The 21123-nt window shown below is 34.2% G+C and overlaps 1 protein-coding gene across 8 annotated transcripts in view; it reads left to right on the top strand.

Annotated features, from left to right (window-relative positions):
* LOC131934551 (LLGL scribble cell polarity complex component 2) overlaps nt 1-18418 on the top strand; it is a 43862-nt gene extending 25444 nt beyond the window's left edge. For 4 of the 8 annotated variants that reach the window (XM_059290598.1, XM_059290615.1, XM_059290624.1 and 1 more), the window contains 26 exons: nt 6015-6117; nt 6270-6367; nt 6622-6703; nt 6793-6902; nt 7071-7214; nt 7347-7419; nt 7569-7652; nt 7774-7900; nt 8401-8452; nt 8546-8712; nt 8811-9028; nt 9423-9490; nt 9605-9755; nt 9863-10015; nt 10772-10947; nt 11039-11127; nt 11236-11377; nt 11464-11636; nt 11805-12088; nt 12219-12321; nt 12436-12556; nt 12717-12965; nt 13628-13723; nt 14475-14593; nt 14752-14807; nt 15609-18418. In XM_059290598.1, the coding sequence (XP_059146581.1) occupies nt 6034-6117; nt 6270-6367; nt 6622-6703; nt 6793-6902; nt 7071-7214; nt 7347-7419; nt 7569-7652; nt 7774-7900; nt 8401-8452; nt 8546-8712; nt 8811-9028; nt 9423-9490; nt 9605-9755; nt 9863-10015; nt 10772-10947; nt 11039-11127; nt 11236-11377; nt 11464-11636; nt 11805-12088; nt 12219-12321; nt 12436-12556; nt 12717-12965; nt 13628-13723; nt 14475-14593; nt 14752-14807; nt 15609-15836 (3447 nt within the window). In that variant the 5' untranslated portion in view covers nt 6015-6033 and the 3' untranslated portion in view covers nt 15837-18418. Of the gene's footprint in view, nt 1-853; nt 1006-3600; nt 3720-6014; nt 6118-6269; nt 6368-6621; nt 6704-6792; nt 6903-7070; nt 7215-7346; nt 7420-7568; nt 7653-7773; nt 7901-8400; nt 8453-8545; nt 8713-8810; nt 9029-9422; nt 9491-9604; nt 9756-9862; nt 10016-10771; nt 10948-11038; nt 11128-11235; nt 11378-11463; nt 11637-11804; nt 12089-12218; nt 12322-12435; nt 12557-12716; nt 12966-13627; nt 13724-14474; nt 14594-14751; nt 14808-15608 lie in introns of those variants that run through there. The other 4 variants (XM_059290632.1, XM_059290607.1, XM_059290646.1 and 1 more) reach the window with 4 other exon arrangements.
* Nucleotides 18419-21123: the final 2705 nt, after the last annotated feature.

Below are 21123 nucleotides of genomic sequence, written 5' to 3'. Positions count from 1 at the left end.
GGTCTATGGACTTATCGGATAATGTTTTTTGCTTGTTGCTCTAACAATAAAGAATTTGACAGCCTTTGATAACCCTTAACCCATTGCATACTCTACACTTGACGTGCTGTTGTGTAGACAGGCAATAGATATCCTTGATGTACCGAATTCTAAAGGCACCGTGCATCTTGGCTATAGCAGGTGTAAGTTTAAGGAAAGGAAAAGGCACTCATAGTAAAACAGCTTTCAAATGCAAGCACAAGAGAAATATACTCATAATTTTTTTTACTGTTTTTTTTTTCCTTTTAATAAATGTACAGCTTTATGCATTTTAACTGCGTGCTTGGGCGGTAGAGCGCACGAATGTGTTGTATCGATTCCCAGACTGAATTCCGTAGGTCCCACTGAGTCCACCCAGCTTTGTTGGGTACCTGACTTAAATTGGGAAAGTAAAGGCGGTTTGACATAGAACTGACGACATTATCCCCATATGTGCAGAGGCCACAGAAATGATTTAACTGTTCAGTCTTTTTTTTTTAAAGTTTTAATTCATACGCTTATTTTACAATTTTCATGCTTGCAAATTTACAATACTTGAGGGGAAAAAACCCAGACAGAAATTGATTAAATTCGCTTATGATGGACGAGACATTATTTGCGATGACAAATACACATTATAAAACTATTCTACCGGTGAATATGCTAATGTTGATCTATTATGACTCATAGTTCATATCACATTGCTTCTCCCCCCCCCTTTCCCCCAACTTCGTTAATACTAGTGTGTGTGACACCTCACTAGATAATTTACATTCACCGCATCGACCAAGGCCTCGGTTCAAACTATCCACTCGCTGCACTGCAGTCCATCTTGACTCGCGTTTCAGCTAGCCGTGTGATCGGTGGTGAAATGTAGCCCCGTTATTACAGGTTTTACGGTAATACTTTTATTGACGGCTTGTCTATTACGCCATTGGGATATTCCATTCAAGTAGAGCACGCTGATCCAGGAGTTGTACCGAGCTTGTAAGTTGAAGGTTACCGTATTCTTTATACTGGTGTAGTGTTACTGGTATGTTAACAAGACTAGTGTTACAGATCAATGCACTGTATTTATTCCATTTTAATGTTATGGACTAGTAAGGTATCAAGACTGATACAGATCCACGCACTATTTATTTAAATGTAATTATTGTAATGCTACGGACTACATCACGTATATAATCAGTCTTGTTACAGATCCATGCACAGGAGTTATTCGAATTGAATGTTACATTTCTTGGAGGGCAACATTAGATATAGAATCTACAGTGTTATTTCAATGTTAACTAAGCTTATTTACTAATTGGACTAGTAAAAAAGTAGTATCTACTAGAGCACAACACGGCGATTGCTACTCCTTGTTGGTCAGTTTAGGGGTCCCTAACCTTTTCCGTCCGTTGCCCTGTGTTTTTTTTTCTGATTGAATTTGAAATATTTTATGGTTACGTAACAAAAAAAAACCCCGCATGTCATAGTTACTATCGCAGGTTTTACATGTGTTTTTGTTCTTGGTACGGATGACCTTTGACCTTTCAGTTGTCTTACGTCACTTTATCTTCTGTAACACATTTTACGGTAACAAGTGGTATGTTCATTAATCTTTCCCTTCAGCCACGAATCAATGCGACTGTACACAAGACAAGCAAGGTCCAGTCGCCAGGCCTGTGATCGATATCTTTACGTTCAGTTTGTAGGTCGATGTTGCCGGTCATATTGTTCAGCTCGTACATCAATAGTCCCGTCTGGCAACCCTGTCGGTGTACAGCGCCATTATTATCACAGAAAATGGGAGAAAAGGACAGGATCGATACTAATACCCGCTTTCCACTTTGCTCTTAACTAACAGTAACATGCGGTGGATGTTGCTTCGAAATTACGGGTAGTGGGGGGGGGGGGGGGGAATGTCATTGTCACGCGACATTGTTATAAAATCGAAGCCTTCCACAACATAAAAAAAAATCGTCTTATCGAATTTTATTATAAATGTCTCAGAATACCCCACCCCCACAATTTAGTTAGGGTTGAATCAAAGCTAGTCTAGATGTGATAATTATATTCGAATCTTTAATATTGTAATTTTGCAGCGCTGGTTTCCTTTTTGGGTCATACTTGCTATTTTTGGACACAGCTCACCTCATGCACATGCGCAGTGAAGGGGTAGACAGTTATTGGATCAATATTTGAGCGACGACAAAAAAATGTTTGTCATCTCAAACAGAAAATAAGATTGAGCTGCTTGAGTCGAGCTCGCCATCAGTAAAATCAATACAGCGACAGACATTAAATTAAGCGTGAGAGTCATGCGCACCCTACCACAAAGTTGAGGTCATTCAGTGCATACACCACTCGTTATCATGTTTTATTTTTTAGACTTTAATGTTTGGCAAAAAACATGTCATAATTGATAGTCGAACTTCGTGCGGAGAATGTTATGTTGTCTAAACGGGATTTAAAAAAAAAAAAACTACCACAACGCTAAAGAAAAGTTTCATAATGTTATTGTTATTACTTATTTTAACTAGCGCGAAATTCAGCTTTGCGGGCATATATATCAGCTTTTATTTAAGTGTTTAATAGATCACTATTAGCCTATAACGTTTGTGTGTGCAGAAAATCATTAGCCCATGACCATGTGAAGTTTTAAATGTGGGCTAATGCATCTAGTCTGTGATGTTTTCAAATTAGAGCTCTTAATAAACTAGACAGAAACTGACAGGCTTCCTACAAAACATTGATGATAATTCTCAACATTTTAATTGAGGTACCCAAAATAATACGGAGGCCTTGGTATAATTACTTCATTCGCTTTTTTCTTTGATGATTCAAACGTATTGGTTTTAAAAACTCAGTTCACTTCACTGCACATTTTACTAATCTAGCAGACCAAAAAAATCTGGGCAGGTGTCTATTTAAAAATGATACAATGGGTGGGTTAAGTTGAGGCATATTGTTCGCTTGTAAAAGGGCATGTTGATTCTAGAAATATCAGTTTACCCAATTATTTTCAAAACAATATAAACTATAACATATAGCACCTCATCTGTATTGAATTGATAGCGCGGAGGCCTAGATCTAGATCTAGTCGGAATTATGTTTTCATACTTTAAAATCAAAATGTAGGCCTGTAACACGCAGCTACTTCCTGACCTTGCCAGTTTGTATTCAAATCCCCACCCCACAGATAGCTGCCGAAAATAAATCAAAGAATCATAGTAATAATAAACCTGATTGATAAATGTAGCTAATAATATCCTGTGTCAAGTAGATATATGTTTTAGCTTTCAATCTTTAACAGATTTAAGCATTAGGCCTATTAGATTAATCAGGACATTAAGTATATATACACACTACTCTATATTTATAGTATTATTAATATCATTAATCATCGTGAAGTTTTATTTTAAAAAGAAATGTTATTTAAACAACACTGTTTATTAATATTACAACACTATGGATTTGTGGCTTCTAATTCATATTATTATTGCCTACCACGTCTCACATATTTTTTTTGGTTGATCTCACTTACAAATTTAGAAAAATCTGGCAGGCTTGTGTACGCTTTTTCCCCTTATTATTATTCTCCCTTGCATTTGAACGAAAAGTAGGATAGGCTTATGCGGCTTATCATTCAAAGTCTGCAATAAGATTTGTGCAAGAAAACGTGTGGATATTGTTTCTTGTATAATTTAGTTTCAGAAGTAAGTTCAATAAATTAAGAAGCCAGCGGGGGTCTATTTATTCTATGATAATTGTTAGATTTCTAGGCTATATTTTTGTGAAACTTTCAATTTTCTCACCTAGCCTGCTGGCGGATTTTTTTTTAGCACAACTGTCCGTGTCTACAGTTCTACTGTAAAAATCACAACACCGGCGTCGAGATAAAGATCTTTATTTCCTAAATGCTAAGTAATACTGATCGGAGACCTTGTACGCATATAGATTCTCTATCTAGATTCTAGATTTATCTAATTTTTTTGCCTAATTATTTCAATAGGCCTACTAGACTTTTAGACTACTGACTGAGACCAGACTTGGTAACGGGTATTTTCAAATCATACCAAATCAAATTGTCAAATTCAATTTACAAATAGAATCTACTCTAGAGTAGTCTAAGTCTAGATTCTTGAGTCTATCTAGATTCTAGATCTAGACTTATTATATTAGAATCTAGACTTGTAGAGCTAGAATTAGTAGCCCAGGCCCTTTTTTTTTTTGATCAGTTTGTTATACAAACAGTTATTGAGTTATTGCTAGAAATTTAGATCTAAAACTCTAGAATAGACTATTATTTGTTGGATGCATCTATTCGGACCCGGGTCCCAATAGCCACGGCCGCTATTGGGACCAGCCAATAGAATTGTTAAGATTTAGTTATACAAAAATTCTTTTAAGATGCAGAATATATCTTTTCTGTTGTGATTTTTTTCCTTGTAATTCTAAATGATATATTGAGATCTTGCTTTAAATGCCCGATATGTTATGATGAGCGGGTGTCGTTAGGTCTATAATATAATTATGACCTATGGTATGAACTTCTATGGCCGAGCGAATGTTGAGCGCGCATGTTAAAATGTGTTTTATTTTTTTTTCTTCCGTTAAACGTAATTTTATTTCATAGGTCTGTCCGTCCAAATATATATATATATATATATATATATATATATATATATAATTGTATTAGATAGCCCATATAGGTTGCAGACTACAGCTCCCGGGCCCGTTTTCTTAAACACGAATATCTCGCATGCGTTGTAGTACACTTTAATAGAAGCAAGATGAAACATTTGAACTCACAATGACCCCAAATCCGTTTTTCCCTCTTGCTGGCTTGGGATAGGGGGGGGGGGGGACTACGACGTCAACAAATCTCGACAAGCTCATAGCAATGGTTTTGCTATGACGTATGCTATACGCCTACACTGTTCACATATAAACCAAAGTGACTTGCGCTGACCAGAAAACGCGAGCGGGCGATCAATGGAGCAACGAAGTTTTTATAATTAGCGTGTTTGAAAACCTAAATCTAGAAAAAAAATCTACTTTTTAATAAAAACAATAAAAAAAAAATTTAAACCAAACAACTCAAAGGGAATTTTAAACTTAGATAAATACCCTTTACTTCACACAAAATAGAGAGCTTTGTTAGGTTCCGATCCCGTAACTAATCGAGATGCGGGAGGTACTGCTTTCTCCACTAGACCACGACGTCTTACAATAATTGATAAGTAATTAATCTTTATCTATATTTAGCTAAATATAGGGTATTTAGAAATAGCATCACAAGAACTAACGCTAGATAATCCGCATAACTAATTACAATATAAGACAACAAAATACGAGCAAATCTACAAGAAAAATCAAATAAACATAAAAGGTATAATTTTAATACAGGCTGTTCAAGTGCTTAACGAACTTAATGCCGGGTCCCAATAGCGGCCGAGGCTATAAGGACCCGGGTCCCAATAGCGGCCGTGGCTATTGGGACCCGGGTCCTAATAGCCACTTCCTTATTTGTTGATCTACACTGACTGAGGCTATAATAATGTTCTATGATGCAGTTGGCCTATTTGCAGATCTAGATATAGAAATTGTTTTAAAAAATTATTTCAACTTAAATATTCTAAAATTGTATCACTTTGGGCTGTGCTAACTTAATTAATATATATTTATTAGGCCTAATGCCTAATACTGTTCTAGGCTTGTATTTAAATATTTGCCCACCTAGTCCTAGCTGAGCCCTTGATCTAATGGATTTGTTAGTCTTTCACTTATGATTTAAAAATCATCTTATCATTAACTTCCACATTCTTTAAAATTGTTTGACCCCAATATTCTGAATAATGCATCATAATAATTTAGTAATTATTCCTATCAACCTTACACCATATTATGTATTTATCTTACTCCTTGTAGATATATAGCTTGTGTTTTTGATAGTTATCTCTATTTGTCATCTATGTGTCTTGTATAGCTTATGTATTTTTCTTCTACAGGCTCTAGTTCCCACCAGATATGTTGAAGTTTTTCAAAAAACATCCTCCCAAGGAGGGGGAGGAGAGAGAGCGTTTGAAAAAAGAACTATTTAAGTTTCAAAAGGTGAGTTTCAAAATTATATTGAATCAACTTCCACAATGCTCATTTAATGTTATGTTTTATCTTAAAACAAGTTATGTGATTTGTTGATAATAATGTAATAATGTTTTTATTCAATATGTAGTAGCCTAAATATTTCTTTTTCATTTCTCCAGTGTGTGGAACATGGATTCCCAACTAAGCCTAGTGCTTTAGCATATGATCCAAAGCTACAGCTTCTGGCCATTGGTACTAAATCTGGAGTTATTAAAATGTATCCTTAAAAGCAAAAGTCTGCAATGGCTATATAGTTACACATTTATCAGTAATCACCTTATATATTCTTACTTATTTGATGGTTATTTTCAAGTTTCTAATTAGACGTTAGTAATAATATTTATTACTTATGTTGTAGTGTTGAATAGATTGGCATGTAGTAGAACTGTAGTTTAAAGATTAAGTAATAAAATCTGTTTATCATTTTGGTTATTTATATTATTCATTGGTATGGCTCTTAACCATCTAAAGCTATGGCACACCAGGATTTGAAGTATCAGCAGTGCATGAAGGTGATGTTTCAGTCAATAGCATGTTTTTCATCCCTGATGAGGTAATTAATGACACATTTTATTTCTTGATATCTGGATACTGAATAATGTCTGCTGTATTTATTACTGAAACTGCTACATTGACTTTCAGGGTCGTCTGATATCTGCATGTAGTGATAGCTCACTGCATCTGTGGGAGATTAATTTAAAAGATGGTGCAAGTGTGCTGGAAGAGAAGAAATTTGATGGAGCTGAACCTCTGTAAGTGTATTTTAAATAAATTTAGGTGTATAATATACTTTTTTCTAGTCGTTATTTTTACTGAAACTCCTTTCTGTCATCAAATAGCTTCAATGTAATTTTTCTTCATTGCACTTTGAACACTCAAGGTTATTATGTTAATTTTAAACGGTTTAATTATTATTACAGGAAAGTGAAAAGCATCTCAACATGCAGCTTAAGTACAGATTTCAACACCTTGTTTGTTGGTACAGAGACAGGCAATGTCCACTTCATAGATGTCAAGACTCTCAAGGAGACTGATGTTGTTAATATGGATGCCATTATTCAAAAGTAAATTTTGTTTGTTTATAAAATGATTGACTTAGTTCGTCTTTACTTATTGCAAAATAGACCATGTGTTATTGAATGTTTTAAAGCAAGTTGTTCTGTAGTGACATGCTTACCTTGTGGCTATATTTGCAGTGTCCCTGATGATTTTAAAGTCAACCCAGGTGCAGTAGAAGCCATTGCAAACAGTCCTGTCAGTGAAGAAAAGGTAAACACATTAACTGAAACTTCAAATTTATTGACATAAACTTCAGAACACTACTATAATCTAGTTTTGAAAAAAATTAATCTTTTTAAATATTGCATCTTTTTAAATATTGCTTACCTGTTGAACTGTATATTTATTTATTATTGTAGCTACTGATTGGATTTAACAGAGGATTGATTGTATTATGGAATGCTAAAGAGAATGCATCAGAAAAAACCTTCAATACTTCTCAAGTAAGTCAGTTGTTTAAAACATGTTGCTCTTATACTGGGATTGTTACTTTATTTAATTTAAAAAAAATAGACCTTTTTATGTGATCTTTAAGAAATAAAATTTTGGAATTTATTTTTGTAGCAATTGGAGTCAATCACATGGCACCGTAGTGGAGAAGAATTCATCAGCGCACACAATGATGGCAGTTACATCACATGGAATGCCAGAGATTCATCTGAACCTAAAGAGGCAGCCATAACACCTTATGGTAAGTTTCAATATTTGATAGCTTGCAATATATGATAATAACTAGTCCCTACACACCATTCACTATATAAAATGACAGAAAAACTCATCCAGCTACAACATTCTACTTTGAATATGAGTTTCATCAATTTTTACTTGTAAATAACAATTTTGTTGTGTATAAAGGAGTCATTTGAACAATAAGTATGTAAAATGTGTGCTATTTTGTATATTTTGCAGTGTCACAAAATATGAGCAAGTAATAAATTGTGCTAAAATATTGTTAATGGATTATGCTAAAATATTGCTAATGAATGACGCTCCATGTATTAATAAAAACTAAATCATCACACACAAATTTTTTTAGGAAGATTGGGACCGGCAAAGATATAAAATGGCATTTGCTGTTGGAATTTGTTTACTGCCCTATACAAGTTAATAAGTGTTAGACAGTGTTGTTGTCATGAATGTAAATAAATTTATATAATTTTATAATGAATTGAATTGAATTTTTTTAAACAGGTCCATTTCCCTGCAAAGCAATCAACAAACTCCAGTGGAAAATGACTAAAAAGTAAGTGTATTTCAACTTTCTTTTCCAGCAGTGATACAGAATTCAAATTCTGCTGTTAGATTTTTAACATCCTTTTAACTTTAACCAACCCAGTGAACCACTGATTGCCTTCTCTGGTGGTATGCCCCGAGCAAGCTACGGAGATCGTCACACAGTAAGCATTATGCAAGGAGAAAACCATGTGGTGGCTGATCTGACTTCCAGAATTGTTGACTTTGTGACCATCAACAGAGCTGATGAGAAAAACGCCATTGAATCTGGTGAGTGGTGTAACATATTCTATCTAGAGAGATAGGGGTTTATTTTTTTTTTTAAGTTTTATTTTCATATCATAAAAATTTTAATTCTGTTGTTTTAGATCGAGATGACCCTCATGCTTTAGTAATCCTGGCAGAAGAAGAATTGGTAGTGTTGGATCTGGAATCAGAATCCTGGCCATCATTTAGACTGCCTTATCTGAACAGCGTGCACTCCTCAGCCATCACTTGCTCACAACACATCAGCAATGTACCAGAGCAGCTCTGGCAGAAGATGATTGACGCTGGAGACAATCAGAATAAGAACTATTCAAACAGGGTGAGTATAGCCAACACATACTGCTTTGTCAAAATTTTAAAATGTTTTAAAATTTTACTGTTAGTAATTTACTATTATATAGGATGTCATGGCCTAGTGGTAGAGCACTAGACAGCTAACCCGCAAGTCTCGAGTTAGTATCTGGGTTCAAGTCAGTAGAATGACCCTGTCCAACAAGCTCTGATGGGTATCTAACTCATGTTGGGGAAAGTAAAGGCGGCTGGGCATAGTGCTGACCACTATATCCCTTCAAATGCAGAGTCAAGAAACATATGAACTCAACTTCATCTGTTCAAAGTATTACTTGGTCTAGAGGAGTCTTTACTATTTTACTATTATGTGAATGTTGCATATTTTCTTTTATTTGATTATTGGAACTTTTAATTGTTTAAAGGAATGGCCTGTCAATGGTGGAAAGAATTTGGTTAGTGCTCCAGTATCTAAAGATTTGCTTCTGACTGGGTAAGTTGTAGTTATTACTATAATTATAGTGTTACTAATGCTGCGCTGTAATAAATTTTTTTTAAAACATGTTCCAGTTGCTAAACATTAGTACATTGGTTTTTCTATTTTCAGTCATGAAGATGGCTCAATTCGCTTCTGGGATGCATCATCTACCAGCCTTCGACTTATATACAAACTTAGCACAACTCCAGTTTTTGGTATTCAAGACCATGCTCAAGATGGCCACAGTCCAGAGGATGAAGAATGGCCACCATTTAGAAAGGTGAGAGCAGGATTTAATTATCTAGATGAAATAAATTTTATTTAATTTGGTTACATTTATTTTTATAGTTGATAAGAAGATTTCTAAAAAGCTTTGTGTCCATTTAGGTTGGAACTTTTGACCCCTACTCAGATGATCCTAGGCTGGCTATTCAGAAATTGGCTTTGTGTGCCCTGAGTGAGACTCTGGTGGCTGCTGGCTCTGCTGGACAGGTTCTTATCTTCAACATGGAGAGGCAGGAGAGAGAGCAGGATCTTAAGGTAGCTAATTACACATTTTAATTTAATGAGAGAATGGGATCTTAAGGTAGCTAATTACACATTTTAATTTAATCAGAGAACAGGATCTTAAGGTAGCTAATTACACATTTTAATTTAATGAGAGAACAGGATCGTAAGGTAGCTAATTACACATTTTAATTTAATGAGAGAACAGGATCGTAAGGTAGCTAATTACACATTTTAATTTAATGAGAGAACAGGATCTTAAGGTAGCTAATTACACATTTTAATTTAATGAGAGAACAGGATCTTAAGGTAGTAAATTACACATTTAAATTTGTTTAGAGAACAGGATCTTAAGGTAGCTAATTACACATTTTGATTTAATGAGAGAATGGGATCTTAAGGTAGCTAATTACACATTTTAATTTAATGAGAGAACGGGATCTTAAGGTAGCTAATTACACATTTTAATTTAATGAGAGAACAGGATCTTAAGGTAGCTAATTAAACATTTTAATTTAATGAGAGAACGGGATCTTAAGGTAGCTAATTACACATTTTAATTTAATGAGAGAACAGGATCTTAAGGTAGCTAATTACACATTTTAATTTAATGAGAGAACAGGATCTTAAGGTAGCTAATTAAACATTTTAATTTAATGAGAGAACGGGGTCTTAAGGTAGATACCTGCTGTAACATTTAAGACAGGAGAGGTAAAAGTATCTGTGTTTTATATTCTGGAAAACAATTTTTGTTGGAAGTACTGTAATTGTTTGTTTGGTTTTCTCCAGGAGGTGAAAGTGAATATAATGAGTGACCATGAAGGTTTTGTGTGGAAAGGTCATGAAGCTTTGAGCTGTAAGATTGATGATTTGAAATATGCAGCGGGATTCCAGCCAACATGTATCATGCAATTAGACCCCCCAGCTGCCTGCACTGCATTAGCTCTTCACTCAGAATGGCAGCTGTAAGCTTTTGACTCACTCCGTTCTAGTTGCGACTATTGTTTTTTTGTCACATGAGAGCTGTATCTAAGTAGATTTTGTTGTTCATTTCAGTGTTGCAGCTGGTACTGGTCAAGGTTTTGCTCTGTTAGATTATGCTCAGAAAAAAGAAGTAGCAACAAGATGCACACTTAACCCCAATGGTAAGATAAATAAAAACTTGGAAACAAATTACAAGTAAGCAATTAGCGTTAGTTGTCTGTCTGCGTAGTATATTCATACAGCATCACCTGTAATTTTTACCCCCACAGATCTACATGGAACTTCTGAAACTGCTATGTCTCGCAGAAAATCTTTGAAAAAATCTCTTCGTGAATCATTCCGTAGACTCCGTAGACGAAGATCAGAAAAGAAAGTGAAGGAAGACAGAACCAAAAAGGAAGAAAGTAAAACGTAAGTTGTCTATATTTTGTTGTCATTATATTTAGTAAACCTGTTAAACAATTTTCTAATGATTAATGGGATGGTCACTTTGACAGAGCAACAGCACATATTGAGGAGACCCAGGCAACAGCTACTCCAGCTGCCTCTAGCACTACTGGAGCTGGGGAATGTAAGCCAGAAGAGAGACAAGTTGAGGCACGCAGTGGTGAGGATTCCATGGCATCAATGGTCCGCTCTCTCTACTTCGCAGACACTTTTATAATCAATGGTATGTTATTTTTTCTTTTACACGCTAACTATTTTAACATGTATATCATCTGTACATGTTATGACATACTATTATAGGTAAAGTTTATCAACTTTTAAATGTTTGAAATTTTGTGAAGTAGTACATTATTTTGTCAACATCTACTTCAACATGTTCTAAACTTTCCAGGTGGCTCACATAATCCCTCTTTATGGGTTGGTACAAACGGAGGTCACATTTATGTGTACAACTTAACAGTACCACCTTCAGACAAACGTACGAGTGATTATGTTGCCTGTTTGTTGGCCAAGGAGATAAAACTTAAGCACCATGCACCTGTGCTCAGCATGGCTGTCATAGATGGTAAAAACACTGTTCTGCCAGATGCCTTTGAAGTCATCAATGAAAGAGCTAAGGCACCTGACATGGAAGGACAACATTCCATTATCATCTGCTCAGAGGAACAATTGAAGGTATTTCCATAATGCACAATTTTTTTTTTTACATTACCTATATGTCAATTCAACTTTTTGTAATATTTAAATTTAAGTTGCCCTTAGAACTTTCAGACAGAATTTTAAAAATAGCTGTTTTGTTTTGTAGACATTCTCCCTGCCCAACTTGAAACCCAGATGGAAGAACAAAATCACAGCCATTGATGGTGCTAGGCTTAGAAAGATAAATTTTGTCAATTTCAGACGAGAGGGTAAGTATTTTCATTTTATAATTACATTATCAGATTTTTATTTTTCAAACTCAATAACTAAACTCAACTAGCTATTTTGGTGTTTTGTTATGTGTATTTTTTATGCTGTTCCAGGTGATGCTTATAATGAATATGACATAAGTTGTTTAACAAATACTGGGGAGTTACGTGTGTACTCAGTGTCTACACTTAGAAGGCAGCTCACTGTTCCATCTCTTCGTAAAGAAGATATCAAGTAAGTGCAGTTGTTTGTTATATGAACATGTTGGTTTAGCTCTTAGTTATATAAACATCTTGGTTTAGCTCTTAGTTATATGAACATTTGCTTGTATGTTTCAAATGTCTATCATCTTTGAGATATTTACTCTAAACTGGCTGTTCACTTTGCTTTTCAGTGGCATTTCATCATTTGTTTTTACCAAAGACGGCCAAGGCTTCTATCTGCAGTCCCCCTCTGAGTTCTGCAGAATTACCCTGTCCACCAGCACAACCACAGGCACACCCAAGTGTGAGCTGGAGCTGGCTGAAGGACTGAGACCTCCACCAGAGGTTAGACCAGAGGCTTCTGCTGCTGCTGCTGCTTCAGATCAACCCACTGTAGAAGTCACACCAGCTTCAGAGGAGCAGTCTCAAGAGGCTCAAGGGTAGGTTTAGCTATGGTCCTACCATAGCAGGTGAAAGCTAGTAAAGAAGTTTATCTATTTTTATATCAACTTGTTGTTGGATTAGATCATTAGAAAAGGGTTTTTCAACAAATATTTATATTTGCACCACTGTAATCTTAAACAGACTCATTTGCTTTCCTAATCCCTGTTATAGCCATATATTTAAGAAAAAGAATCTATATTTAAAAAATACATTCAAAATAAAGATAATTTTTTTGTTACTTCTAATTTTATCTTTTATTGTCCAAAAGTAGAATCCGTTATAAGGCTGTATATTTGCATTATTTTATTTTTAGTAGAGCAACTGCCCATTAAGTAATCAAATTGTATGGAGAATTAGGAACAATTTTGTAAGTTTACATAGGTCATTATGTTGAAAAGAGTAGGCCCAAAAGCATTGAGCCACTCTGTCACATTAACTATTGAACTAACCAACCAGCATGCTTATTTCATTCTCAACATGACTCTCATTGCTAATACCTTCTCGTTAAAAGCTTTTTTATATCTGCGCTTCATAGCAGGGTACTGTTTTTGTTTTGTTCCAGTCCATTAGATCATTTTTAATGGCCAGTTTCTCTACTAAACCTTGTTAATACTTACCTTGCACACTGACATTATGATGACAAATTGTAAATTAACAGTGAAGCAGACGTTACAGCGCCAAGTGCGGATGAGTCGCACATGAATATGTCAGCAATGTCTGCAGATATAACAATTGACAGTGTGAGGGATGTCATGTGAGTTCAGGTTTTTGGGTGTGAAATAATCTTTTATTGTTCCACGTAAATCAGTGCATCATAATTTTTATTTTTTTCATGTAACAATTATAGATAACATTCTGGGTTGTACTAGTATTTAACAGACTTGTATTCCTCACTTGTTTACTCTAGTTAACAAATATTTCACCTGCATGACAATCATGTTACATATCTCAGTTACAATAACATAGTTATCCATTTTAAGTAGTTCTTGTAAAAGATTAAATTATATACCCCTTATTTTATTTGTACGAGAACTCCACTGGTCGCTGCTTGGAGTCAAGGGCTTTCGTTATTAAAGACATTGATAATACTAACATCATTAGCACATCTCTTGTTTGTAATACCAACTCTGATTCTTAATGGTCACGATTAACTGTATTAAGTTCATGTTTACTTGTAGGCAACAGGTTAAAAAAATGTGACATGTTAAAACTGCTGAGTACAAAAAATAATTCATATAATGATTTTATATACTCATAATTAATTGGATTAATTTTTATACTGTTTTAATATTTTAAAGTTGTGGCATGTAGGAAAATTATTATGTTAACCTGTATTTAGAACCTGGAGTTAGAAATGTAGTATTGTCCTTGCATCATTTTTTTTGGTACAAATTGTCTTGCATTTGCCTGTTAAATGGATAATTTTTGTGTGTGAAATACTTCAATGAATTGTATAAAAGGTTGTGATAAGAAGACAACTGAGTTTGATTTTTCTGTGTGTTTAGTGCAGAGAATGAAGGGACAATAGTCACATCTGTTAGAACAATCACGCAGACAACAACATCCACAGTGTCAGAGAGTGCAGCAACAGCAACACAAGAGGCACATCGGGCAGTGACTACAGGTTAACCACCTTTATCTAATTGACACTCGTTGTTTCACTCTTTAGTACTTATTCAGAAGTAACACATCAACATTTTGCATTAGTCGAAAAGCTGTCATTTGTGTATTTGGTTTGAGTTAAAAGTATTTTAACATCCTTTGATTAACCTTTCAATGCAGTAACCAATGGGCATGCAGAAGAAGATGGTGTGACTGATGTACTGAAAGAAACACAGGTAAGGGAAGAAGCAAATCTCATTTCTTTAGGAATACATCCCTCTCTTAGCTAGACTCTGGTCATCACAAGACCACTAGTTTTCAGTTCAACTTTATCTTTCAGTTGCCATTACATTTTCTTTTTTTAGCATGAATATTGGTATTTCTATTTTTGTCTACATTTTTCAAATGTGTGTTTATAATTAAACAAGAACTTGCATGGTTTAAAATTAATTTCTTATACTTAATAGAGCACTTAAAATTAGTTTATGTAGTCATTAAATGTTTTTTAATGTAGTAAAAGGCATGTAAAATAATTATTCTGAGGTAAGGCTATTTTTGCATTAAGTGATGTCTTTTCCTTCTGGCTGTATTGGTGTCAGTAAAATAAATTGTCTGCTTCTTTTTCATCTTTTGATATTTTTTTAACTCCCTTATTTTGGTAAGCCACAAAGTTCCAGATTTTTTTTACCCCAGTGGGAACTTGAACCTTCCTTGTTTTAAGTTAAGGGAGGGATGTTCTGGAGATTTTGCTGTCTTCCCTCACCTGTACTCTTGCTTAAGTTAAAAAATAAAATAGGAAGAAATTGGGGGAGGGGGTCTCTGGTTTTTTTTTAATCCTGACCTGGGTGCTATTCAACATTTTTTCAATATAAGGGAATAAACTCAACATTTAGGAAGACCCTCCTAGTTGCTCGCTCCTGATACTACAATATCCTTATATCAGTTTATATTATTTTCTCATGATTTCTAAAATGATCCAATTTTTAAAAGATCTCCATTTAGTTTTGTTTTAACAAAGTAAACATTTTGTTTTCCAGCATGAAGTGACCACTAGGACAAGTGAATTTGTGACAAAAACCACAGAAAAAGTGACCCACACAGGTGAAGAAGTGATCAAACAGCTGAGTGAGCTGAAGATGACCACAGCTGTCATTGAGGATCCTGCTCTGCTGAAGCAAAAATTGGTAGACTCTATGGTCACAACCACCACCACTTCAAGTGCAACTGTTACCACCAATGGTGAAAGTGTTACTACTGCAGAATAATTACTTTCTCGTTTGACTCTTGGAATTATAAAATATTATCTGGGAAATCAAGTTTTTAGGAAAATGTGAACTACAGACTTCTATTAATTTCCTCTGCCTCTCTGTGGCTGTTACTATTGATGACAGGCTGCTTGAATCCTACTTTTTGTTAATGTTAGACAATGGATTATTGACTGCATTTTAACTGTTCATTTGTTATATCAGTTTATCTGGTTTTAACCCAAGTTTTATCTTAAGATCAATCTTTTATTGACTGTGTTCATATTGAAACTTCAAAAACTTATTTTTAACAAACTTTATGTGGTGGAGGCTAAGGTACTTGTGTTGTGAATAATAGTGTTACGACTTCGATGTAGTTTTTTTAAAGGCACCGCCCCTGAAATTGTTTTAATTTAAACATTTTTTCATATATATTGTCTTAATGGCTGGATGTTATTACCATTGCTGTGAAAATGTATGGCTCTGCTGTCTGCTAAAGATGTGTTTTAATGGAAGATATTTTTAAAGCATTTGTTTCATGTCCAGTTAGCGTAAGTGAAGAAATGTGAATGAAGAAATGGACATTCCTAAGCTCCATACTAACAAATTAACTGTTGTCCTTTGTTTACATGTACAGTGCTATTCTGAGGTAACATCCCATTTTCTCACGCATTTCATTTTCTGAGTAAATAAAAGTATATTAGGAAAAAAGTTTTAGTAGCAGACATTATCTACCCATATCCTTGCACACTTTGATCATGATTCATGTTGTGGCTGTTAAGAAAAACATTCAGTTCTTGTAAGTTTAGAATTCTTCAGATTTAATAATAAATTTCACTTTAAAGTTACTTGTGTAAAATAAAAAAAAATTTCTTGTCAAAACTTTTTAATGTACTAACAGTTTGTCTCTTTAAAAGAGCTTTTATAATCATATACTGTAATCATTACAGTGTTAATTTTATATCATTTATTCTTTACATAAATTAGTTGTCCAGCTATTATTTTATCTCATAACTCCATATTACGATAAACTTTGTGCAATTAAAATGTTTTCATCTTATCATATTTCATAAATGATTTAATACACTAAATAAATATATATATATATAGTTGTATTTTCACTTTGGCTAATTTTCTAGTTTAATACTGAACATGGAAAAAAGAGCAGTTGTCTTATGCTGCATATTGTCTGGTTAATGTTTGGTGTAACAGCACTGAGGTGTTTGTTGTTTTTTTTAACAAATCTGCACATATTTTTACAATAATAAAGGCGTTGTGAGACTCATTACTGTATTACTGAGGTTACCATAATATTATATAAGTAGATAGCTGGAAGACATTAGCTTGTCATGAACCTCTGAATGAATTGTCAGCAGTTACATCTACAAATGTCCTTATAATAGCCTTGCATCATACTTTTGAATAGGCAGCATTAGAAAAGAAAATATTTGATTTGGAGAAGGTTTTGTTAGATATTAGTGGTATTTCGTCACCATAGAAATACAAGATTCCAAGAGGTTGCATTTGGTACTGGCAATTGTATTTCTAAGGTGTTGATTTATTTACATTTTTTAATTAAATCTCTCACTTTATGACTACTTTTAATGTAAACATTTTTAGAATTTCTCATTCAATGTTATGTAAAAGGTTTACTGGCTATTAAAAGTTGACAATTGTTTTAGGTAATCTTAGCCTTGTAATCATGGTTTAGCAAAATAAAGGGAAGTAATTTATTGTTGATGTGTACATATGTAACACTTGACCCTGTGTATGCTATTATTTACCACTTTCTGTTGTATATAGGGTCTTGAGTTTTGTTTTACAGTGGATTTTTAATATTTTAAACTCCCAAGAAAATGCTAATAAAATGTTAAAAGAAATGGAAATTTCCCCCCTCCCCATATTTTGAGTCTCTAGTGTTAATAAGAGCATTTAGTGAAGGAAAATATGTGGGTTAAGATATTTTGTATATTCTAATTATAGTTACAGTTAGAACTAGCACCTTGTGGGAACTTAGTTTGTTTGGCATTCTTTATCAAAGTTTATCCTAATCCAAAACTGCTAGCATTTAATAATGTTTAAGATTTTATAGGCATTTTTAAGTTTGTTAATATGTACACGTTTTATGAATGTGGCATTTCTAATAAATCCTATTACAATTAAATTATTTTTCTTGTATGCAGTTTCATTACTGTTGATTGCCTGGCCAATAGGTCAAACTAAGTTTTATTTTCTCTAATACAAATTAACTTCGAGTAGTTTTTTCCTTGCTCTGATTGCTATGTAACAATTGTTTTTTTCTGCTGGCCATTACGTGTGTACATTTTGTGTCTAGTTACAAGATGAAGCCGCTCCAGACATAGGCCTTATGTACATCTGTTCTTGCTGCTCTCCAGCCTTAAATCATTGTCATAACTCTGGTCAAGAGGCTCCTGTCATGTGTGCTTTTATTGCTGCCCATTGGTCACCCCTCACTCAAGTGTATTAATTGTATCTCAGTTATACATTTTTTTAAACTCAAAGAGCTAGAATATCGTTGAAGCAATTTTTTTTAATAATTCTTTTAAATACATAAGTACTTTAAAAAAATAAAACGTGTATGTTTATAAAAAAATTATGAATTCCAATTTTTTTTAAAGTTGTTAAATGTTTGGTGATGGTGTACTGTTTAGGATGGTGTGGTACACTGTGAATGTCTAGTATGGGTGTCATGTTTTGTCAGTGTATTTGTGTGAGAGGAACTCTTCAGCAAGACGAAAATTATAAACCATTGTGGATTAAAAAAAGTAATGCAAAAGAATTATGATTGCAGCTTTTACTGCTGATCTAAATCAGGAGGTATAGCAGACATTTATATACATCTTCTCTATAAATGTTGGAGAACTTGTTAAATGTTACTGCTTCATCAGAAAAAACAAAGATTTTAATAAAGTCTGAACATGAATAAGAACAGTATCATACAGAGGTTCAATATGCCTGTGTTGTTGTTGGGTAGCATTTCTAGCACAAACATCAGCTGTTGTTTTTACAAGTACATGTACTAAAAAATACATTATGCCTTGTTGAAATTTTTTAAAAAGAAACCATGGCAGAGCTAAATATTTTCTGTTTGGAGAAAAATGAAGACAAATAATCGAGAACCACATTAGAAACAAAATAAATCAAAACTGTAGATAGGTAAATTACCTCAAGGCAAGAAGAAGATAAGTAACTGGTGAATTAATGTTCTTATATATTTTCATATAGTTACACTGTTAAAAATATGTTAACATCTTTCTGAAATACTTAATGTAGAGATCATTCTGTTACATTACATATTACTTTAAACAAATGGAGGTATGCTACTAAGCAGCTAGCAGCAGTATGCTACAGGAAGCTAGACTGGTAACATAATCTTCTATATATATAATTCTCTTCTTGGAGACGTTAGAAAACAAGCTGTAAGCTCGCCTTGCAGTCCCCTCTCTTCCTGTCTAGGAAGTCTGGTGAGCTGTGGTTCACGCTAAATGTTTACAATCGTAGAGCCGGGTTAAGTGACGGCTATTAGGGGCAGATAATTTAGTTTGAAACTATTTTAAACTTAGGGGAGGTAGCTAAGAGGAGGCTGCTTTCACGGGGGGGGGGGGGGGGGGTTAGGGGTTTTGAGAAAAGAGGGGGGGGTATCGTCCTTAACGACTTACTGATAGTGTTTTAAAGCAAATATTTTCAGTGACAGCAGTGGTACTCGAATTCACAAATTATGAATTACTGAAAAGTAGAAAATAAAACAACTAAATAGCGCGGGTCGGCTCGTATATACTAAAAGAACATTTTGCTTGAGCTGGCATGTCCCCATCCTCTCACTTGATCCTCCTTTCCGCCCAAATGAAAAACTGTTGCAACTTAGTAGAACAGAAAGATTATGTTTGTTAAATTGAAACATAGATCTATATTTTTTTTAAATAAAATTATTTTGACTGAAAGACAAACTAGAAAGAAACAAAGTCACATATTTGACACGCAAAACAAGGGTCAGGTTTTCGGTAGAGGGAGAGGAGGGTGCACATACAGGCGCCAGCTTCTCGGTATAGCATATATATGAGAGATCACTGTATAGGCAGTTTAAATAGTCTGTTTAAGTTAGGAGTTAACGCTTGTTTGAAATAGGGCTTCTTTTTCTTCAGGAAATTTTGCTATGTAGGCAATCTTTGAATATAGCCTATAGGCTGTTTAGAATACAGAGAAATAAGGACTTTGGTTGGTTTATACCACTTTAATTATTTTTACTAGGCCTATATTTTATGCGATTATTTCGGGTATCGTATAATCGTTGGTCTGCCGTTAACAACTCCACGTTGAGACTTTTCCCCCTCAATACTCAATACAGATCGATATAAGCTATAATAAGAGACGGTGGTCACTCTCGGTCAGTTTTTCACCCCTAGTCGAGGTTGTAGAGCCCGGCAGAAATTTCTCCTAAGGAAGTTCCCCTTATGTCTCGGAGAAACTGCCATATAACGATTTATATTTCTATAACTATATAATCTAGGTCTACAGATTCCATAGAAACAACTAGGCCTAACATTAAATAAACCGGGAGTGATCTCCCCTAAACTTTCTCGAATATTCTTATATAAAATAACAGGGGATGGGAACTCGGGCTATAGACATGATTTTTAATCAATTTTAAATACTTAAAGTTTTAAAAATAGAATAAAATCTCGTAGACAAATTAATTGCACACCAAGTGAACGCCAAATAAAAAAGCGCATAATGGTGCGCAATATTATTATTACTTTTAAAATTTACATTAGTTTTTTGAAAAATCGGAAGTAGCGTAAAGTACTACTTCCAGTCAACGGAAATGACTCAAAATTTAATAGAAGGTAGAGAATTAGATCTTTTACTTACATATGAAATTTTATTTATCTATCTGAAATAGTACTCAAGTTATAGGCTTTTGAAAAATTCAAAGTAGGAAAAGTACCACTTCCGGTTATCGGAAATCGCTCAAAACTTGATACGGATCAACGATTTTGATTAAATACTTTTATATGAAATTTCATCAACCTAGCTGTAACGGTACTCAAGTTATCGTGTTTACACACGGACAGACACACAGACACACAGACAGACACACAGACATACGGACAAGATTGCAAAATTATGTTTTTCCGTATCAGTGAGGTGTGAAACGTCGAGATTTGTAAAAATCTCGATTTTTTTTTTTTGCACGATTACAAGACTTTCTCTATACTTCGTAGATCTATATACGAGAAAGTAAAAAGAAAAAAAACATCCAAGGGAAGTCACTACGGAGGCATGCAAA

This window comes from Physella acuta, unplaced genomic scaffold (assembly GCF_028476545.2).
Source record: "Physella acuta isolate Inbredline_101_S28 unplaced genomic scaffold, ASM2847654v3 ptg000011l, whole genome shotgun sequence".
Classification (NCBI taxonomy): domain Eukaryota; kingdom Metazoa; phylum Mollusca; class Gastropoda; family Physidae; genus Physella; species Physella acuta.
The sequence above is the reverse complement of the archived record's forward strand: the minus strand, read 5'-3'. Positions and strand labels throughout refer to the sequence as shown.